The 22951-nt window shown below is 42.3% G+C and overlaps 1 protein-coding gene across 2 annotated transcripts in view; it reads right to left on the bottom strand.

The window, feature by feature from the left end:
• Positions 1 to 22951, bottom strand: part of LOC126281541 (leucine-rich repeat-containing G-protein coupled receptor 5-like) — a 685956-nt gene that overhangs the window by 100098 nt on the left and 562907 nt on the right. For both annotated transcript variants that reach the window (XM_049980596.1, XM_049980597.1), the window contains exons 13-16: positions 13318 to 13610; positions 8013 to 8195; positions 6030 to 6224; positions 3141 to 3413 (exon numbers count right to left, since the gene is read on the bottom strand). In XM_049980596.1, the coding sequence (XP_049836553.1) occupies positions 3141 to 3413; positions 6030 to 6224; positions 8013 to 8195; positions 13318 to 13610 (944 nt within the window). The remainder of the gene's footprint in view (positions 1 to 3140; positions 3414 to 6029; positions 6225 to 8012; positions 8196 to 13317; positions 13611 to 22951) is intronic.

The following is a 22951-nucleotide window of genomic DNA, read 5'->3' as shown; positions in this document are numbered from 1 at the left end:
GGATGGATAAATATTACCACTGGAGAAAGTTTTACACAGTGGCCAGTGGTTTTCCCTGTAGTAGGGATTTTTTTTTTTTAATCGAGATCGATTTTTTCAGTCAGGCATGGCGTGCTCGTTTGGCGTAACTAGCTAAGGCGACATCAGTAGGCAAGAAATTCGTGTTAAATTTTGTTTGTTACAATGTGTTCCAAATGTAGTATTATTGCTAGTCGCGTTTTAATATTTACTGTTTGAGTAGTTCACGGAAACGTCTTCACAGGGTGAAACTACCGTGCTGGACGGGGACTCAGACGAGGAACATTGCCTTTCTCGGGCGAGTGCACTTACGTAAGAGCTATTCGGGACCACTAATTACCCTCACCATGTCACCTACGACCAGGACTTCACAGAAGGTAGGCACAGTGGAGAATTTATGTGAAGTTTGGAAAGTAAGAGAGAAGAAGTTGCAACAGTGAACTCATGAGGAAGGGTCGTTGATCGTGTATCGATAGCTTAGTCGGTAAGAAAATTATGTGTTGAAGTCAAAGTTCCGCATTCTAGTCTAGTCTACTAGGAAGTTTCTAAACTAACGACATTCCACTGCTGAACGAAAGATTCATTCTAGGTAACTCTTTGATTGTTAGATGCAATCTTTGAAGTGAAGAAATGAATCTTGCTTGTGTCATCAGATGTAAATATCTATATTCCACAATATTTCGACAGCAGAACAAGATGCCATTGTTGAGTACAGTGTTCAACACAGCTGAAATCTTCTGTTCATTAGACCGTTACATTAGGTAAAATACGACAGGACAAATTCTTCAGTTCTATGCTGCGTCTCCCTATCCCCCTCCCCCTCTTCCACACCAAAGATTTTCTTATTTTATTTCCTTTACAAGTTTTTGTAATTAAATCTAATTTCATTTAACTAGCAAGGAAGCATCTGACCTGGTACTGAAATTAAAGACTCACAAAACAAAAAATGGGCATTCATATCCTCTACTAGATGACAAACCCGGCATTGAGTGAGTGTTTACTTACAACTGTCCCATGTCTGAAATAGTATGATTTGGGACATCAACGAAGAGTTTGTTTGATTCAGTAACATGCGAGCGGGCCACGTAGGGTTGGCTGTGCGAAAAGCAACTGACAAACGTCTATGAGCATTATGGGACATGGGACTTAACATATGAGGTCATCAGTCCTCTGGAACTACTTAAATCTAACTAACCTAAGGACATCACTAACATCAATGCCCGAGGCAGGATTCGAACCTGCGACAGTAGCAGTCGCGCGGTTCCGGACTGAAGCGTCAAGAGCCGCTCGGCCACCACGGCCGGCAGCAACTGGCATGCCACCAACACACAGCGTCAGGCCACGTGCTTAGTTTATGGTCATGGCATAACACAAGCTCGCCAGAAATTGTACGCATCTAAAGTGAAACGGTTAATTGATAGGAGTAAGCGCGATTTGGGGTAAATGTAAATGTTGTGTGACTAGGGCCTCCCCTCGGGTAGGCCGTTCGCCTGGTGCAAGTCTTTAAATTCGACGCCACTTCGGCGACTTGCACGTCGATGGGGATGAGATGATGATGATTAGAACAACACAACACCCAGTCCCTGAGCGGAGAAAATTTCCGACCCAGCCGGGAATCGAGCCCGGGCCCTTAGGATTGAAATTCTGTCGCGCTGACCACTCAGCTACAGGGGGCCAAGGCGAATGGTGATGTAAAAATCGCTTACGTACGCCACTTCCCCTCAAAATTCCACTTCCATGACATTACGTTGGAAAGACGTGGTTTTAAGCCTCTATGAGTGAAGGGTTCTGATGAAGCTATCGATCAGAGTTACGTTGCGCCTGGATTTTAGAAGAATTTTCCGTAGTGCGAATGAAATCCTGATGATTTCGAGCTGCAGCATGTCTCACCTAACACTCTTAATTGGATTGTTGAGGCTACATAGCACAGTCTTTTAGACGTTCTGGTGCATTGAGAAAAACTTGACTCTTTACAGGCTTTTTTTTTTTGCAAGCAAAAAAAAATAAAAATGAAAAGGTAATGAACAGACACCCAAATTACAATGCACACTTAATAAATTCATTTTTCTTAGAAAATAATATAAGTGAAACCTTTCAAGAGAAGCTAAGCAATCTCGTTTAGATTTTAACACACAAAGCGATATTAGTAAATCCATATTTCGTAATGTTCCCTGTTAATTTATATTCTTAAAGATAAGATTGTGGTGCTTATTTCTGTCTCTGATTTAAACTTTATATAATACACCTGTCACTAACTTAAAAAAATTGCCGTATCTTCTACTGGTTCTTTGGTGTAGCCTACTATGATACTATTGTTTCTATGGTGTACCTTGCAGTGACGATTAAACATCCAAACCACTAAGCTGAGCAGACGATTCTAGACAAAATTATAAATTACGATATCTTTTATTCGCATGATTAGATTTTGATGAAATCAAGCCCACATGTTGTCTGAAGCTACGCTCAAGTTACTTGTGTAAATCCTACGAAAATCTGCCTAGCGGTTTTAGAGATCAGCATGTTCAAACAGGTAAATATGTATACACAATTATTTTACAATTTCATCAGGTTGTCTTCCATTCGGAAAGTGGGTGCACTCAGCGACTGTTATGTTACTTATAAATTATAGATTGCAGCAATCAGTCGTCCTTGTTTAGATTTCATTACGCAAATCCAGATTTCGGCTAGTAGCTAGCCATTCTAAATGCACTATTTTCTATTCTCAATGCGTGTAAGTCCCTGTTTTTCAGGCGTCAGTCACAGTCCTTTAAATATTCAAAGAACTGTGACTGACGCCCGAAAAACAGGAACTTACATGCATTAAGAATAGAAAATAGCGCATTGAGAATGGCTAGCTCTAGCCGAAATCTGAATTTGCGTAATGAAATCCAAACAAGGCTGACTGATTGCTGCAATCTATAATTTATAGGGTGTTACAATTTGCAATTGTTATGTAGTTACAGCCACCAACACTTCAACATTGCAGTACTTATGTAAAATGATAAGCAATAATCAGTTACTTAACTAACATTTCAGACTCATAGGCAACGTAACAGCATATTCAGTAAATCCCCTCCCCAAGACTCGTCCACAGTGGCTGCAGAACAGGGTCGAAGCCTCACCAAAGAGTGGAAGCACGGCCATCATGAGAGAGAAGATCCAGCCGCAGAGCATGATGTAGGCGGCGTGTCGCAGCGAGAGGCGCTTGTTGAGGTGCATGGCGTGCGTGATGGCGTAGTTGCGCTCGAGCGTGATCACGGCCAGCGTGTAGACGCTCAGCTCGGCCGACAGCACGCCCAGGAAGCCCGCCAGCTGGCAGCCGGCCGACATCTGCCACGGGATGGCGAAGCGCCGGAACTCGCCCAGCGTCGACGCGTCCACCACCGCCAGGAACCCTGTGGTACCCAGAACTGTGTGGCATTTCATTCTAAAGACAAATCAACAGGGAGCCCACAGTCTTTTCTGACAAGGTGCCAACTTCTGGCACTCATCCTACGTCGACACATTCACATCTGTTAGAAAACCAGTAAAAAAAAAATTACACATGCCCCACTGCCACCAATCCTGTGACGTACAAACCGTGACATTTCACTCTCTGGACATATCAAAAGACAGCCCAGAGTCATACACTACAAGATTCTCAACCTCTAATGTCGACTCATTTACGACTGCTAGGAACCCTGCGACGTACAAGACACATGACAGTTCACTCCCTGCAAAAATGATGGTACAGCTACGAAGGCAATCCATTTGGCAGATCACAAGCATATGCCATGAACACCTCGTCCCCGCCCTCCTCCTGCCAATCCATTTCCTGTTGACATGTCCATCCTCAGGGAACTTTTGGTAGAGATGAGATAAATCAACTCACCATTATCACAACTGACGATAAATTTTGCTAGTTAACAAACTGACATGTTGCAGATATCATGTCGAAGGGTCACTGGAACTTATTGAACGCTCACGTATCCATCTCATCCATCTCGACCATGATGTCTGACAGAGTATGGGATATATGATACTTGAGACTGAGGGCCATTCTGCTAAGGCAGTCACCCAACCTGCTACCCGCATTTTCTGCTGCGTGATGTGGAAACGCGAGAAATCCATCAATAATGGGTGTAAAAACTCCTCAACAACTGTAGGCACACGAGGAATTTAAGACAACTCTTTCACTCATACTGACAAATACTACGAATTCGTTTAGCAATCTATCGATTATCAGCTCTCACGAGATTGGTTGCAAGTTCGATGTCGTTGGGGGCTATCGCGTCCACCAGATGCTAGGAAGCTTGCAACCACGAGAGTACATGGCCGCCTTAAGTTACGTTTGATACACAATGAAGAAAATTGTACTAGCCCATGTTGGCAGTGCATGACGCATTCACGAGGTCTCAGAAAGCTAGGTGTCCTACATGGAACTCTGTCAGAGCTTGTGAAAACGTAATCCACGGGGTCTTTCGAGTGGGCTTCTTTGACTACCCGTTGTTCTTTGTTCTAGCGCCACACATTTATGGAAAATCGCAAACTTGAGACGACTGTTTTCATTATTTTCCCGGAGAGAATCAGTATGCTTGTCGTACGTTCAGTTCTTATTTTGAGCAACAAATCAACATAATATAAAATGGTGTGCAAAACTTAAGCACGAATGTAAATTTCGCAAGATGTGTCACAATTAAATGACATAGCTCGATGGAACTTGGACCATACAAATTCGGTGTACTACAGAAGGTAACAGAAATAAATGAATGACGAGACGAACAGAAATGAAACTTTTATTCAAGGACGGTAATTAACGTGAAGTCATCGCGATTTATGACGGTTCCCTGGACATTGAAAGAGGTGGGATATGGTTCTCAATAGCGTATGTGATCACCACGGATCGCACGTACGCCATACACCGTGCTCTCACGCTAGGAAGTACTTTGGTAACTGTCCCCTGCCAACACGATTGACACGCGATGGATGGTGCATGTGGACGTCAACGCGATTCATGGTGTAAGGTTTTGAACTGCGACCAAGGTACAAAACTTACGTTTCTCCGTGTTTAACAGACCAATAAACTTGTAGATAACGACCTATATGCCGAAGAAATAAGAATAAAAACCGCAGATTACGGCGATATTGTCGCTGAAATTAATTTGGTAGAGAAAATAAAATAAATAAAAGTAAAATTATTTTGCATCAACGCGGTCCTCAATCCAATATTGTTGATTTTACGCAAACAAGGACCAATGGAAGAATTTCAAAACAAAATGTGTACATTTATGCCCATTAGGTAGACATCAGCAAATGTACTTTCCTTCGGGAGCTACGAGCGTCTTTGAAGGCAGAGAATTCATAATTCATTGTCTGAGTAACGTTATTCAGCATCTTAAGGAATATACAAGCAACTGCGGATGTAAATCTGTGCTAACATGTTTCTAACATGTCCACTCAAAACTGTGATATTTTTAATAGCGTTGATATGATGTCGATACTGCATTTGGAATGAGGAACATGGTGGTGATTCGGCAACTAAGTTGCCTTAACAAAATGATCATGATGCATCGCTTGTGGCACTAAGTGTTGAAGTGGAATCATCTAAAAACATCTGTACTTCTTTTCTTGGCTCCTACATATAAACCTAAGCACTTGTTCAATGAACAATTCATATTAAAATATGACAACTTTTTTTAAAAAATATCGCTGAATGAGCAGGGTCACGAAGGTAATAGGTTAAAAGCGGTCGGCTTTGTGGCACTTTTAAACCCGCTGAAAGTGTGGAAGGTTTCATAGCCCCGTCTAGACTTGCACTGCACAACGCTGTTCGAGCCATAACAGTCTTCACTGTCTGGCTTCACCCCAAGTTATTAATTTTCGTCATATGTCTCAACTGAAATGAACGGACTCGCCTCTAACAGTCTTACCATCAATGGAATATAGAACAATATAAACTTGTAAAAGCAAACGTCTGCAAGAGTTCGCACTTAAAAAAATAATCACGTTTCTGTGAAGATGACCGGACTTACCGAGATAAATGCCCATGAAGAAGTCGGCAGCGGCAAGGTTGCAGACGAGGAAGCGCGGCACGTCCATCTTGCTCCTGGAGAAGACGAGCACAAAGACGACCGTACCGTTACCCAGCATGGCCAGCAGGAAGACCACCCACACGCCGCAGCGCAGCGTCCACCAGTCGAACAGGTCCTGGCACGGCAGGAATGGACCTGTTGGAGCAGGATAACATCTCAGAGACTCTTAAATCCTTTAATACAGTGCAACACGAACTCTAGCCTGGAGAATAGTCTCATTTCGGAAAATCCTGGTTCATGATCGCGGTAACCTGAGTGGATCCAAGTCATAGTCCAAAAACAAATCCTGAAAGCATCTCAGAACACCCTACGGCCTGAACGACACCCTCCACAAATGTAGAATTCTACTCCTCTTTGAGCCGTTAGTGCATTTACCACCTTGAATCATTTAAAAACTAGGCGAAATCACGACGTGTCGGCCCACAATACATGGCAATGTTCGGTCGGGAACTTGTTCAGATGGCACTACATTCAGGGACAGCAGTTCCTCTATGGTGTGAAATCGAGTGTCAATGTCAAGGCGTGACACTTGATCGAGTACCTATTGGTTAGAATCTTTTAACACTCACGGTTTTTATTTTATTTTTTTAATTTAATTTTTTTTATTTATTTATTTTTGTCATGACACATGACTGCGAGTGGTACACCATTCCTTGTAACACAATTGACATTTCGTACTGCTATATCTACAAATCGGGCTCCTTCATGCCCGGTGTGGCCATGTGCACGCCAAACACTGTAGCTCAGTATTGCCAATTTTGTCAGGCCTTCATGTCGACTCATCTTAATGTGCCGATCCCATGCAGCCAATTGACAGATACACACATCTTCTCTGGCATAACTTAGTCAATGATGGATAGGCATGTGATCGACTGGTTCGAGTCCTTTACCATATACAGCCGTCCAAAGCGGCGAGTGTGCACTGAGAGGGGTGACTAAAATTTAGCCACAAGATCTGGCATGTCGAACAAGTGCAATGGGAAGAAATTTCGAATAAGAAAATGTAACCATTGTATTTTCTAGGAGTGAAAAATCGGACTACATCAATACACTATGATACATCGAAACAAAATTATGATGTACAAGAATTCCACATCATTATAATGGAAACATCTGCATTCACTGATGCTGTTCAAAATCTCCAAAGGGTGTGGGAAATTCCATCTCACATCAAAATCTCAAGTGATATAACCACTTTTCTCTGCAGTTTGGAGACGGAAAGTACTCATACTCTAAACCGAAGAGGAGCGTGGTTATGTAGCGTGTGATTTTGAATCGAAGGTATTCAGTCTCCAAACTGCAGAGAAGAGTGATTATGTCGCATGAGATTTTGAACTGAGATGGAATTTCCCGCTTATTTAGGTACCTTGATAGCATCAGTGGAAGCAGGTATTTCTATTGTAAGTACGAGCTCAGTGCTCTTTTATTTGCTCTGCTTGATGCAAACTATTTTTAAATTAAGGTGCCTCGAAACCGAACCGTCGGAAGTACTATACAAGGCTTTTTTTCCGTTCAGGTTTGCATTTGTTGTTTCCAGTGGTTCCTTTTTGTGAGGAATCATAGACAGTAATTTCGTTTCATTCTGTCTTTATTATCTGTGGAATTAACAACAGTGAGACGTAGGAAGAAACGAAGAGAACTGCTGGCAGGCGCACGATTGTTGCACGTGTCTCCACGTCGGGAATGGGGAAAATCCTGTGCTTGAACACGATAGCCACAGCGCCAAAAAAAAAAAAAAAATAGAAGAAAAAGGCATGAGTGACTTTGCACCGTTTCATGCGGCACTCATTTCTTCCTACAACGGCTTCATGCACCTGCTGCACACGGAATGTTCCACAGGTGTGAACGAACCGTTTACTCACGGTCTCTTCATTCCTGCCGCGCGGCGTGCATAGCGGTGCATTGTGTCGCTCGGCGGCCTACCTGGCAGGGGCACACAGCGCACGAAGTCCGCGGCGCCGTGGTCGGCTGCGACAGTTCGACCGCCGTCGTTCTCCTCGAAGTACTCCTCGACGTAGGCCGGTAGGTTACCCGGGTACGTGAAATCCGACCCGAAGCTCTCCCACAGGTCTGTCACTTGAGGCCCGAACTTCTTGCTCAGATTTTCTGCAAACATATATCGCATCTCGCAACCATCAATTGGAGCACTAACATACTTACTTATTTCAATATGTTTAATATGAAAATTAATTTGTTTCGTACAGAGTTTATATGTGTCCTGCATCTAAGGCTACAACATATCACAATATAATAGCTACGTACACACTGCTACATACAGCAATATGAGAGTGTTTATTCATTATTAAAAGTAGAGTTCTGCTTCGCATCCAGCATCTTGGTGCATTGTCTTCGTCTGGAGAGCTACAGTACAATACTGTGACGCATACAGTGGAGAAGTCTCTTGAGGCTCACCGGTATTTATTTATTTAATTGTTTGGCTATGGTTCCCCGTTGGGTAGACCGTTCGCCAGGTGCCGGTCTTTCAATTTGACCCACTTCGGCGACCTGCAGTCGATGAGGGTGATAGGATGATTATGAGGACAGCACAACACCCAGTCCCTGGGCGGAGAAAATCCCCGACCCAGGCGGAATCGAACACGAGCCGAGAGGATCGACAATCCGTCACGCTTACCATTCAGCTACCGTGGGCGGACAGGCTCACCGGTGATTTCACACTACATCTATAGAAGGATTCCTGGTGACTCCCTGGATATGTCCGTTAGATATAGGGGTACGTTGCAGGGTAGCATCGTATTTGCAAAGGTGGTAACAATATGACAGAATGCATGAGATCACAATAATCCATATGCTTAATGAAAGACACCTACGTGCCTGGAAATTAGACAAACTGCAGTTCGTTTGGGACAACAGTTGCACTGCAAGGAGGTTATATAACACATTCCCAAACATTATGAACAGACTCATCATGCGGAACATTGACCCAACGTAAAGTGGGAAGTATCTGTTAATATGGCATAACCCATGCCCCAAACATATTATGCTAATTGTGTTGTCTGGATCACGGGGTCCCGGGTTCGGTTCCCGGGCAGGTTGGGGATTTTCTCTGGCTGGGTACTGGGTCTTTGTTTTGTCCCCATCATTTCAACATCTTCATCATTTGTGAACGTTGCTAAAACTGGACTGTGTAAAGATTAGGACATTGTATGGGTGCTGATGGCTGCGCAGTTGAGTGCCCCGCAAACCAAACATCATCATCATCGTAATCATGTCGCTCGTCCCTGTTTCCAGGTGGTGAGAGATTGCAGACCATTTTTTGATTTGCCGACAATTGAAAAAATCAAATCTCTCACCTACAATTAATTTCAACATAGACCAAAAAGCTATTATTCAACCTCCGATCCTTAATATCAAGTGTGCGCTTGGAATATGAAATTAACATCAATGTATCCGAAGCCTGAAGTAAAAGAAAATGGTAGGCAAGTCTAAAATCTAATTAAAAGAATGTATAAAAGTGAAAGGGCCATCAACATAGGTATGCATACGTTCGAGGGTTGCAGAGGCGTAGACGTATCAGCAGGGCCAATGTAAAACAATGTAGTAATAATTTACGAAGGTCGGTATATCTGTAGTTAAATGGAAAACAAAGAGCTCTCCCAATGCAGTCAATAACAACTGTAGTATATCGATCCTCGCTCACTGAAGACCATATTCCGGCGATAAAGTGTTTGCAGTATGAAGTCAAGAAGGGGGTATTACTGTCCGAAGGACGTTCCTATAATGCTGCTAGTTGGTACAGTAAATGATGAATGCTGGTCAGAAGGCACAGTAAGCTTGTTTGATCAAAATATTAAGGCAGCTAAAGACACATCTTTTCACTGACATTATTGTATCTCATCCTTTAAGTAGCGAAGAAATAGTAAGGCTTCCTCTGGAGGGGTACTTCGTATGGAGGGGTACTTCATACGTGATTTCTTTGCAAGGAGCTCATTGCAAAATGGAAGAGTGACCATTTATGCCATGCATAAAATCTCATTTAAAAGAGTGATAACATTAAAACACTGTAAAAACCTAATATTTTAAGGGTATACAGAAAAGTTTGAATGTTCAAGGAAAAAAAGTTTCGTTATATTGCTCTACAAATCCCAAGTCCAGATTACACGATTTTCCTCTCCAGACTTGACACTCTGGTAGGCTTCGTTTTTAGGGAAGATAAGAAGTATATTTGGTGTCGGGATTTCAAAATAATCTTTCTGTATGATTCTCCAGAGAAAAGAATTTTAATGGCTATACCTGAAACTTACAGCCTGATACAGAGAGAATTACTCCAAACAAGATTTCAACGTTTTTAGGCAATATCTTCATAGTTTGTTCTCTAGTTCATGCCCGCTATGTAAGAAAAATTAGTAAGACACACACACACACACACACACACACACACACACACACACACACACACACAGCAATAGGGAAAGGCGTCAAGGAAGCCATATGCCAAGTCAATGAACAAAAGATTTAGAGATACAGGCCCACAACTAGTGCAGAGATCTAAAGCCAGTCTCGAAGGATAAACAAGGCGAGACGTGTAGCATACAGACAATCTGAAGGGCAAATGTAACATTTTTCTTCAAATACTCATTACGTTTTTTGATAGCATTTTCCCATGAAAAGTAATTGCAGTGAGTCAAGCAGTACTAATAAGCAACTGATTTTGATATCCAATGGCGTTAGAATACAATGTAGAGCAAATCGGGAGCTGCATTACAATCTCAAGGAGAATCAGAGCCCGGTAGCAGAATTTCACTACAGACAATGCTACCTAATGCTGAGGAATGTCGTTAGACAGGCTACAACAATGTTTTACATCAAGAGAGTGAATAACTGTCAAGACAAAATTAAGTCTGTATGGTCAGTTCTGAAAGAAATGTCAGGCCAGAATGTGAGTGGTCAACATAATATACCTCTCTAGTATGATAATTAAACTGTTAGTCATTCATCACAGATGTGACAATATTTATTACTCGCTTGTCATCAGTAGCTGGCACGTTAAATCAAAATTTTATTGGTACAGGACGAATATTAAGAATCATTGAAACCTGGTGTTCCGAGACAACTGCATCATATGAAGGTACAGGAAACAATGAGTCACATGTTAACACAATGGGTGTATTATTACTCATTAGAGTATGGAGTTTGATGACACACATGAACTGCCTCAGACTGCGTTATATAAAAGTTTAAATGTAATCAGTCAATGATCGAAACAGGTATAATATTGGGTAAAAAAGTGAAAGAAGTTGCAATGTAATCATTTTGCAGTTCTGCATCTGGTGCATGCTATACTGTTATCTTTTACAAGAAATTTTATTTCAGCCTGCCTGAAGTTTGACTTTTGCAAGTTGCCTGACTCCTGCTTCCATGAATGCCTGCAAAACCTTTCTTATAAGAACAACATATTCTGATCATGTGACAGTGGCAATCAGCAAGTTACCTAGTGATTTGCCCTAGAAGCTATTGGCCATGGACTTTACCTAGAACTGCTATATACAGCGTGCCCCAAAGAAACACCGACAAGCTTTGGGGACACTTTCCTTACCCCAAAACAACAACAAAATGGTTAGTAAACATGGGCTGTAAAATGCATACCTTAAGAACTATGAGCACTTCTTCAGCACTATGAAATACATCTCTTCTACTTGAAGCTCTTTGCTTTCCTTATTTTCGGAGGCGGTAGTATGGAGCAAAACAAGAAAAAATGTCATGTAAATATCAGTTCTACTTGTTCAGTAGAAGAGATGTATTTCACTAGATTCCATATTTATTCGACTTGCTTTTTCCGTGGTTTGATCCATATTACTTCCTTCTAAGTACGGAAAGCGAAGTTCTCGCAGTGGAAGAGATATGTTTCGTAGTATCAGGCATGAACAAGTCTCATAGCTCTTAAGGTATGCATTTTAGAGGCCATGTCTATTATACTTCTTTTCTTGTTTCATTGTAAGGAACCTGCCCCCAAAGCTTGTCTGTGTTATTTGGGACATGCTCTATTTACCCTTTTCAATAGAGGATAAGACCATAAATAAGTAATTTCATCTGGAAATTACTCTCCAACATAATTTGCCAGTAAGGAACCCTTAGGCAAATGCTGCTCAGAAATTTTTTGTAGTGAAATTTATGTAAATGCTCTTCTAGGCTTTCAGGGCTAGTCCTTGCGGATACCAAACATTTGTTGATGCCTCCGGCGTCGAATACTAATCGTATTTTTCAACTGACTTTGTCGCTGCAAGTAATTGACAAGCATAGTGATATTTTTCATCGCTCTGTTACCTTCTCCCCAGTGTAAAATCTGGTATATTTCTTCCAAAACGCCTGGTTCTTTTGCTCAAGGGATTGAATAATTTAAGTGTTTACTCAAGCTCATACCAATCGGAGGAATGAAAGGGTTTCGTTACATGAGATACACAGGTGGCTACTAAACTGAAACAAGTGCCGAAACCAATCCGCAGACTGCATCCTATAAGTATAGGGAACTATTATTTAACTGGCTGAGAAAAAACAATTTCACTTTGTCTTTACTGTCATTTGTTTTTTGAGAGCATTCCGTATCATTTGAAAACATTCAAGAAAATCATAAAGATGATCTGCCCTAATTGATTTCCGAAAGTACCTGGTACATGCACCTCATCATCGTCTTATATGCCCTTATAGTCCACAACGGGATAGTGGAATGTTGTATAATATTTTCTAACATTCTGAAGAATTCTAGAACATTCATGTGCTAGAAGATTGTCGAAACTTTTTTTATAACGTTTTATACCACTTTAGAGCACTGTAGAACGACCTTGAAACATTCTGTTTTGAACATGTAACACTAAGAAACGTTTTGGCCAGTCCCACTTGCTTTGTCACTTGTTTCGGATATCCTTGACATGAGTCTGTCAATGGAATGCCAAGTCTGACTTCCATGTCTTAGTAACTAACCCAAGCAATTCCAACCGACATCTCCTTCATGGATGAGGGATGGAGGAATACCATATCTAACCCACAAGGGGCTGGGGCTATGAGGTTAGGTTGTGGAGCTATAGTGGCACACACAGACAAACTACGCTTGGATTTACGTATATGATCAACAGCAAATGACTCATGTCCATCAATATACTCTTATTTTCTCAGCGACGGAAATTCTATTGGTATTGTTAGACTATATTCTCAGGTTTTGATGAGGAATTTAGCAAAAGCGGTTGCAGTGCTTAGTGCTGGGTGCTGCACTCACGGAACTGAGGCCAGATATCAGTCAGGCTGGAGTTCCAGAGGCTCATGTCGAACTCTGAGTCCTCTGGGAAGATGACGGCGTCCTTGAGGGGAGGCTTGGGCGGCAGATCGGGTGGCAGCAGCGGCAGGAAGGCGCAGCAGTGGTAGGCGTAGGCCAGCATCAGCCGCTGCACGCGCGGGAACCGCTCCGGGGGCGGGAACTCGCGCAGCTCGGGGTTGTTGAACACCTTCAGCACCAGCAGCCGCTCCAGGCCGGCCGTCGGCAGCACGGGGAACGTATTCTCGCCCAGATTCCTGTGGAAGACGCAACAGATGTTGAGAATTGTGGTTCGATATACTCTCTGCCAGGCACTTAAATGTGATCTGCAGTGTATCCATGTAGATTATCCATATAGAGTATCCATGTAGATTATCATTTAGCTACAAAATAGCAGATCAGCAACTGGAAGAATTAGGAGTGATTTAAAATGGCATGATCATATAAAGTTGATCGTCGGTAAAGCAGATGCCAGACTGAGATTCACTGGAAGAATGCTAAGGAAATGCAATCCGAAAACAAAGGAAGTAGGTTACAGTACGCTTGTTCGCCCACTGCCTGAATACTGCTCAGCAGTGTGGGATCCGTACCAGATAGGGTTGATAGAAGAGGTAGAGAAGATCCAACGGAGAGCAGCGCGCTTCGTTACAGGATCATTTAGTAATCGCGAAAGTGTTACGGAGATGATAGATAAACTCCAGTGGAAGACTCTGCAGGAGAGACGCTCAGTAGCTCGGTTCGGGCTTTTGTTAAAGTTTCGAGAACATACCTTCACCGAAGAGTCGACCAGTATATTGCTCCCTCCTACGTATATCTCGCGAAGAGACCATGAGGATAAAATCAGAGAGATTAGAGCCCACACAGAAGCATACCGACAATCCTTCTTTCCACGAACAACACGAGACTGGAATAGAAGGGAGAACCGATAGAGGTACTCAGGGTACCCTCCGCCACACAGCGTCAGGTGGCTTGCGGAGTATGGATGTAGATGTAGATGTAGATGTAGGGATGTTAAGGAGTGTCCATTGGTTATGACGGCATGCAAGGCCATATACACTGATCAGCCAAAACATTACGACCTTTGCGCACTGTAAGGTTGGATGCCTTGTGGTGGTGTTGCGGGCACTTGACACAGTAACAAATGTATGTAAGCCGAGCAGAGACTGGTGGGGAACTACGCTGGCGAAATTATGCTCTGCGAATGGAGAAATCTTCTGAGGTAAGCGACTTTGCCAAAGGTCAGATTATTGTTATGCGCAGCCTGTGAAAGAATATCTCAAAAACGGTGAATCTGGTCGAATGTTGAAGTTCTACTGTCAGTGAGCATCTATGGAAAATGTTAGAAGGACACTGAAACTAACACTACGTCCTAAATGTTGGAGGTCCTCGACTTTTCACAGAACGTGGGCTTGTCTGCCTTGTAATGTAGGGTATATGGCCATCTGTGGTACCTCTGGCAAAAGAGCCAAATATTGGTGGATGCACATGTGTTTCGGAGTACATCATTCAGCGCACAGCGTTGAACAAGGGCCTCCGCAGCAGACTATAACGCCTGTTCTTCTTGATGATTTGGTTTGATTTGTACTTGGCCTGGGCTAAAATTCGGCGAGTGTTGAGATCCTTATCAAGTTACGAAGGCGACGTTACACAAAATAACAGTGCTGAAACGAAATTGTCGACGTGCGTGAGATATTTACTTCACCAAGAATCGTAATCAATCGTTCGTAATTGATGTTTAACTGATTAATGATGAAATATTAATGATAAAACCAATACAGTCATATCCACAACAAATTACCTACAAGCTGATCGTATTTTCAAGTATCTAAGAAATCATAGCAGTGGGCTTGTTATTTGAGTCAAAGGTCCTACACAAGCGCCGAGCACTACAGCCAAATATTATCGCTGCGCGTAATTATTAGTCGAGAGTTTCTTGTCAATAATTTTATAGGATTTTAAATCACAAATGCACCACTTGGCACGAGAGGGTGTTTTATTGCACAATATCAGTCACTTCCTAATCGAACCTTGAGAAGAAAACTTTCCCAGGTGTTGGGGGGATTTAAATTATATGCTTCGGACCTATCACTGAAGTTCCATAAACCACTTGCTAATATGAATGAAAATTGTCTATCAGTGTTTGTTGCCTAAATCACTTTCTAAGTAATGTATAGTTCAATTATCTAATTAGAAGTTCACTTTATTCTAGTAGGTAAAAGTCCTCCATTCAAATTCTAATGCCGTGATATTTGAAGTCAGAAGATCGTATTACTGTCATAATATATCGGAATTATTCAATCTCATAAACAATCTAAGCGCGCCTACATGTACGAGCATTCAAACATATGACCTGGTACGGCTAACTCTAGTAACGTAGTGACAATGCATTGAATTATACTTAGTCATTACTCACGATTCCCAAAGAGTACTCACACGGAGTATTCTAAGGGATCATTGGTTCTACTATGCGAATGTTAATTTATGCCAATTTTGCCATTTATTATCATTTATATTTGAATTTTACTGAAATTTAATCTTTCTTTCGTAGATTTCTAAATTGTCAAGTCTTAGATTCCTGATTTAATTACTTGTTATTGTCCTAATAATAGTGATAAATGGTACTTCGTTAACTTATTCACTTTTCTGGGAATTTGGGACTTGGGGGGAAATCTTTAGGCTATTGGGAGCTAATTTTTGATTTTTATTTCTCGTCCGAGGAAGTGGCATTACAAGACGATCCTCGCGTGTTCGCATGTTGGCCCAACGTCATCGTCAGTTACGATTACAGTGGGCTTAGGATCATCGAGGTTGGACCATGCATCACTGGAAACGTATCGGCTCGTCGGGTGAATCACGTTTTTGCTACACCAGTTCCTTGGTCGTCTCCAACAACGCCGTCTCCAGGCGAAAGGCTGACGTAACGTGCACCGCGCCACGGACGCAGTTTGGTGGGAGCAGTATTACGCTATTGCAGACATTCTCCTGCCCTCCCAAGGGACACCGCCTTATAGTAGGCACCTTCAGTGTCGGGCGGGATGGTTTGCGTGCTTCGGTGAAGTCGAGAGCTATGCCGGCGGTAGCATAGCTACTGGCAGTGTCTCCCAAGCCGGACTGGTCTCGACGGAGGAGCCAGACAAAGTGTGTCTCACAATATAGGGCAGGGAGAGCTCTAGAGGCGTAGTGAAGCCAGCTTCCCTAGAGGAGTAAACCTCATACAAATCCTGGTCCTCCAGGTTGAGGGTTGGCATGGGGCTAATAACCTCATACTGTAAAAAAAAGAATATTACGGAAATTCAACAGAAGCCCCGGAAACTGGATGGAAAGCATGTATCACGATCTCGGCAAAGGAAACGGATAAAGGACCTAATAGTAGCATCGTTGAATGCGAGGACAGTGCTTTAGCCTGGAAAAAATGAAAGAAATAGCCAATGAAATTTTAAAATTCAAATATGATATTGTAGGGCTACAGGAAATAAGATGGCAGGGGAATGGGCAGATAGCTAAACCTGAGTACTCATTGGTATATAGTGCACCAGAAGAAAGAACAGGCCAACTTGGAACAGGGTTTATAATAACTAGGGATGCTAGGAAAAGCCTTCTAGAATTTGAACCCATAAATGAAAAAATGTGCAGACTCAGACTAAAAGGTAAATTTAGGAATATATCAATAGTTAATGCACATGCATCAACAGAGGAAAAAGAGGATATAGTTAAATAACAGTTCTACGAAGGCTTGGAAAAAGTATGCTGTGAAGTACCTAGATATGACCTGTTGCTAGTAATAGGAGATTTTAATGCAAAAATAGGGAGGAATGAACATCTGTATAGAGTTTCTGGAAAATATTCACTACATGAAGAAAACAATGAGAATGGAGACTTACTGTGCCAATTCGCAGCAAGGAATAATTTATTAAAAGTACATGCTTTCCACATTAAAGGATCCATCTGGGTACTTGGAAGTCAGTGGGCAATGGAGTAGTCAATCAGATTGTCCATATTTTAGTTATTGCACGCCACTCCACGTCAGTTACGGACGTACGTAGCTGCAGAGGACTAAACTGTGATTCAGACCACTTTTTGATAAAATCAGTCTTGAGAGAAAGACTGTCACTAACAAATGGCAACAGAATGGGAAAGATGCTGAAATGGAATACAGACAAACTGAACATCCCTGATGAAGTAAAAAGAAACCAAGTAACACTAAACAGAAAGTTGAGCAATGAAGAGGCCATAGTAGGAGTAAATGAAAGGTGGAACAGGTTTGAAAAAGCCATTAAGTATGCTGCAGAGGAAATAATAGGCATAAGAAGGAACAGAAGAACCCAGGAGTGGTTTGATGGAGATTGCAGGTCAGCAATAGAGAAAATGAACGGGGCAAGAACAAAAGTACTACAGAGAGAAACCAGAAATAATGTGGAACAACATAGAGAATTAAGAAGAAGAGCTAACAGACTGTGCAAGAAAAAGAAAAGAGAGTGGAATAAGAAGAAATTTCAAGAACTACAAGAACTAAAGGAACAGAGTGAAATAAGAAAGTTCTATCATGCCATAGGCAAAATGAAGAGCAGATTACAACCGAAAACAATGGCCTGTTCCATAAAGATGGGAAAATGATAAGGGAGGAATTACAGATAGTGGGAAGATGAACAGAGTATTTCAAAGATACACTATGCACCAGCCTAAAAGATGAAAAGACAGCTGCACAGGAGGGAAAAGTGGAGCTGGAAGTAGACAATGAAACCAATGAGGCAAGGAAGCCAACACTACAAGAGGTCTCCTAGGCTGTGCACAAGTCAAAAAACAGTCGAGCCCTTGGGGAAGACACCATGATTGCTGAATTAATAAAAACTGGTGGTGAGGCTGTAATAAAGGAACTGCACACATTAATATCAGATATATGGGAAACAGAAAGTATGCCAGATAATTGGAAAATTGGAATAATAGTCCCCATTTATAAGAAAGGGGACAGAACAGCATGTGAAAACTATAGAGGTGTAACACTCCTAAGTACAGCTTATAAGATCTTCATAAGTATATTAAACGAAAGGATACGGAAGTGTGCAGAAGGTGTACTAGGGGAATATCAGTGTGGCTTTCGACCAGGCAGAGGAACAACTGATCAAATATTTGTGATAAGGCAAATGATGGAAAAGTTCTATGAATATGAAATAGATCTGCATTTCTTATTCATCGATTTCAATCAAGACTTTGACAGCATAAATCGGCAAGAACTATACAGAGTACTGAAAGAAGTTGGTATATGTGCTAAATTAATAAGACTAATCAGAATGACAATGACAGAGACAAGTGCAAAAGTAAAGGTCCTTAGTAGAACAAGTGAAAGCTTTGACTTTAATAATGGTGTGAAGCAAGGAGATAGTCTCTCCACTGTCCTATTCAACATATCCCTGCATAGTGCAGTAAATAAAGTCAACCAAAGAGGCACCATATTTATGAAAACTAGCCAGATATGTGCATACGCTGATGACATTACTATAGTAGGAAGAAATACCAATACACTCCTAGAAACATACCGGGCAATGGAAACAGAAGCCTTAAAAATAGTAAATGAAAACAAAACAAAATGTATGGTAATATCACAATCTGAGGGCAGAAGAACTCCTAAAAACCTAAACATCAATGGGAAATGCTTTAATGGAGTGCCCTCTTTTAACTACTTGGGAGCCCTAATAACAAATGATAACAGTATTGGAAGGGCTATAAGGGAAAGAATACAGGAAACAGAGCTTACTTTGCAAATGTGCAGCTCTTCAAAAGTAGCCTTGTTACAACAAAAAACAAATTGCTAATATATAATTCCCTAGTCCGCCCAGTTATCACATACGGCTCAGAGGTATGGACGTTGACAGAACACGATAAAAATGCTCTTAGAAGAATTGAGCGGAAAATACTACGCAAAATCTATGGGCCAATAAGGGAGGAAGAAGGCTGGAGAATACGCTACAATGCCGAATTACAAGAGTTAATACTAGGCAGGGACATAGTAAAATTTGTGAAATCACAGCGAATACGATGGCTAGGACACTTGCAGAGAATGTCAGAGGATAGAATACCAAGGAAATGATGAAAGGTATGATCCATTCAGTTAGGCGAAAAGGGAGACCTAGAAGAAGATGGATCGATGAGGTAATAATGGATATCAGCAATATGGGAGTTCGGGGTCGAAAAAGAGCAACAAATAACCGAGAAGTGTGGAGGAAGATTGTTGAAGAAGCCAAGGCTCACCAAGGGCTGTAGAGCTACAGAAGAAGAAGAAGACATTCTCCTGCGCTTGCATGGGACCTGCTGTAGTAATCGAAGACGTCACTTCAACTGCGGACCTCTTGCATCCCTTCATGCCTGATGTCTTCCCTGACGACGATGTCATCTTTCAACAGTATAATTGCCCGTGTCTCGAAACCAGTGAACTCACATTAATGTCTTGGCCACCAAATTCCCTTGATGTGACTCCGATGGTTCCCATCTGGGTCGCTATCAAGTGCCACCACTGCGTACGCAAATCAACGGACAGTTATTTGCGGGAATTACATGACTTGTGCGTAGACACCTCGTACCATAAAGCTCCACAAATATACCAAAGAATTGCAGAATCGATGATACGCAAATGGTTCTAATGGCTCTGAGCACTATGGGATTTAACATCTGAGGTCATCAGTCCCCTAGAACTCAGAACTACTTAAACCTAACTAACCTAAGGATATCACACACATCCATGCCCGAGGCAGGATTCGAACCTGCGACCGCAGCAGTCGCACGGCTCCGGACTAAGCGCCTAGAACCGCTAGACCACCGCGGCCGGCGATGATACGCAGAAATGGTGATATATTGCATTACAGAGATAACCCGACACGCTATTAAGCAGCTGGTCATAATATTTTGGCTCGTTAGTGTAAGCGTTACATGTGATAGCGACAGTAGCCTAGTACTGGGCTCCATAGCCGACGTCGTTAGTGCAGTCTTCTGCGGCGCCACTATCTCGCAATTAGTCGGTTCGAATCCTGGACGTGTTATAACATTTCATTGTGGCAAATAATGATATACGTTACTTGATGACCTGAAGTTGCGCCTATTGCAATGGTTACCTTCATCCGTGATCACAAGACTTCAAGGTGCATGACTTTGCACGTTTCGTGCCGGTTCCCTCTTCACTGTTCCAGCCGGGAACGGTGCGTTGGAAGAACGGCTGTTGGTAAGCTTCCTAGTGAGTTATAATCTCTCTAATTGTCGCCAACTTTTTTCTTTTCTTTCGCGATATGAACGTCCGGTTTACCCTTCTAGGAAATACCCTCTCGGAATTTTAACAACAAACTACACCACTCCGCACAATGTCTCTCTTGTAGCGGCTTGTCCGGAACCGCGCGGTTGTAAGGTCGCAGGTTCTAATCCCGCTTCTGGCATGGATGTGTGTGATGTTCTTAGGTTAGTTAGGTTTAAGTAGTTCTAAGTTCTAGGCGCCTGATGACCTCAGATGTAAAGTTCCACAGTGCTCGCCCGCATCTCATGGTCGTGCGGTAGCGTTCTCGCTTCCCACGCCCGGGTTCCCGGGTTCGATTCCCGGCAGGGTCAGGGATTTTCTCTGCCTCGTGATGGCTGGGTGTTGTGCGACGTCCTTAAGTTAGTTAGGTTTAAGTAGTTCTAAGTTCTAGGGGACTGATGACCTAAGATGTTAAGTCCCATAGTGCTCAGAGCCATTTGAACCATTTATTTGAACCCACAGTGCTCAGAGCCATTTGAACCACTTGTAGTGGCTTCCGTTTGAGTTGGATGAGCAGCTGCGCGACTCTCGTACGCTTACTAAGCGTAGCTGTATCGAAACTCTTCTTTGGATCTCCTCTTGTATATCAACCGTATCTGATAAGGGACCCAGACCAGTGAGCAGAAGTATGTATCGAAGAAGTGTTTTGTAAGCTACTTCTTCGTTAATGGACTGAATTCTTGACTATTGTTCGGCAGAATTTCAGTCAGCCTTCAGCCTGTCTTATCATTATTTTTATGTGCTCGTCCCAGTTTAAATCGCTCTGTATGCATACTCTGAGATCTTTGATGGATGTGAGTGTTTCCAGTAGTTTTTGGTGTGCAAGCAACCTTACAGGCAAAAGGAGTAGTTACAAGAAGGGCTTCCACTCATCCTGCACCAGAAACATTCCTAAATCCAGCCTAGCATGTCGACCCCATGAAGATACAGTATAAAGACCAGAAAAAGAAGAAATATGAATATATGGAACTGAAGAACAAAGAAGAGTTCAGATAACTGCAGCAGCCTATTCTAGGATATGACAATGTTTAGGTGTAGCTTCGTGTACGTGCTTAAGAAAGCTGTCTTGCATAACATACTGCTTCACCTTTTGTTCCTGTCATAGTTCAGAGCTTGAGACTTGATCATGGACCGTAATTTTTTTTTAAATGTGCTTCTCTTTTTATCTGATTTTAAATGACTGATTATTTTATGCATTTAAGTGGTTAGGGATTATTTGCCGCATACTTCAAAAACGGTTCAAATGGCTCTAACCACTATGGGACTTAACGTCTAAGGCCATCAGTCCCCTAGACCTAGAGCTACTTATACTTAACTAAGTACATCAAATGGTTCAAATGGCTCTGAGCACTATGGGACTTAACATCTGTGGTCATCAGTGTCCTAGAACTTAGAACTACTTAAACCTAACTCAAAAAAATGGTTCAAATGTCTCTGAGCGCTATAGGACTTGACTGCTGAGGTCATTAGTCCCCTAGAACTTAGAACTACTTCAACCTAACTAACCTAAGGACATCACACACATCCATGCCCGAGGCAGGACTCGAAGCTTCGACCGTAGCAGCAGCGCGGTTCCGGACTGATGCGCCTAGAGCCGCTCGGTCACAGCGGCCGGCTTACCGCTTACTTAATTTACAGTTGTTGGGCTTAGATCGGATGGGCACGTTATTGCTAGGATCCATTAAAAGTAACCTGTTGTGTTTTTATGAATTACCAACGTTTTCCGTAGTGGTCCGCTACCTTCGTACCTACGGTGATATAATCTCTCGAAGTTCATATGTAGCACACAGATATCCGATCTAACTAACGTACATTCTATCTGTTGGACATATGCTTCAACTTTTCATGCAGGTTTGTGCGCGATGCAGATTTTTTTATTCGTACGTAACTGTTACGTTTCCACTGCTCGATACATGCTCTTGCCGGCCGCGGTGGTCTCGCAGTTCTAGGCGCGCAGTCCGAAACCGTGCGGCTGCTACGGTCGCAGGTTCGAATCCTGCCTCGGGCATGGATGTGTGTGATGTCCTTAGGTTAGTTAGGTTTAAGTAGTTCTAAGTTCTAGGGGACTGATGACCTAAGCAGTTGATTCCCATAGTGCTCAGAGCCATTTGAACCATTTGATACATGCTCGATGCTGGTTCACAGTGGTAACTCCAATACGCACCAACTGTATTTGGTTCTACGAGTATTACATTACAGTGGTCACAACTTGTCAGGGTATTATCAGTTTACGGTTGTACTATAAGTCAGTGATATTTTTGTTAACCTTGGAAAATCCTGGATGAATGTAACAATCATGAAAAGGTAAGTTGCTACTTACCA

The sequence above is a fragment of the Schistocerca gregaria genome, chromosome 7 (genome assembly GCF_023897955.1).
Source record: "Schistocerca gregaria isolate iqSchGreg1 chromosome 7, iqSchGreg1.2, whole genome shotgun sequence".
NCBI lineage: Eukaryota > Metazoa > Arthropoda > Insecta > Orthoptera > Acrididae > Schistocerca > Schistocerca gregaria.
This window is presented reverse-complemented; position numbering and strand designations above follow the sequence as displayed.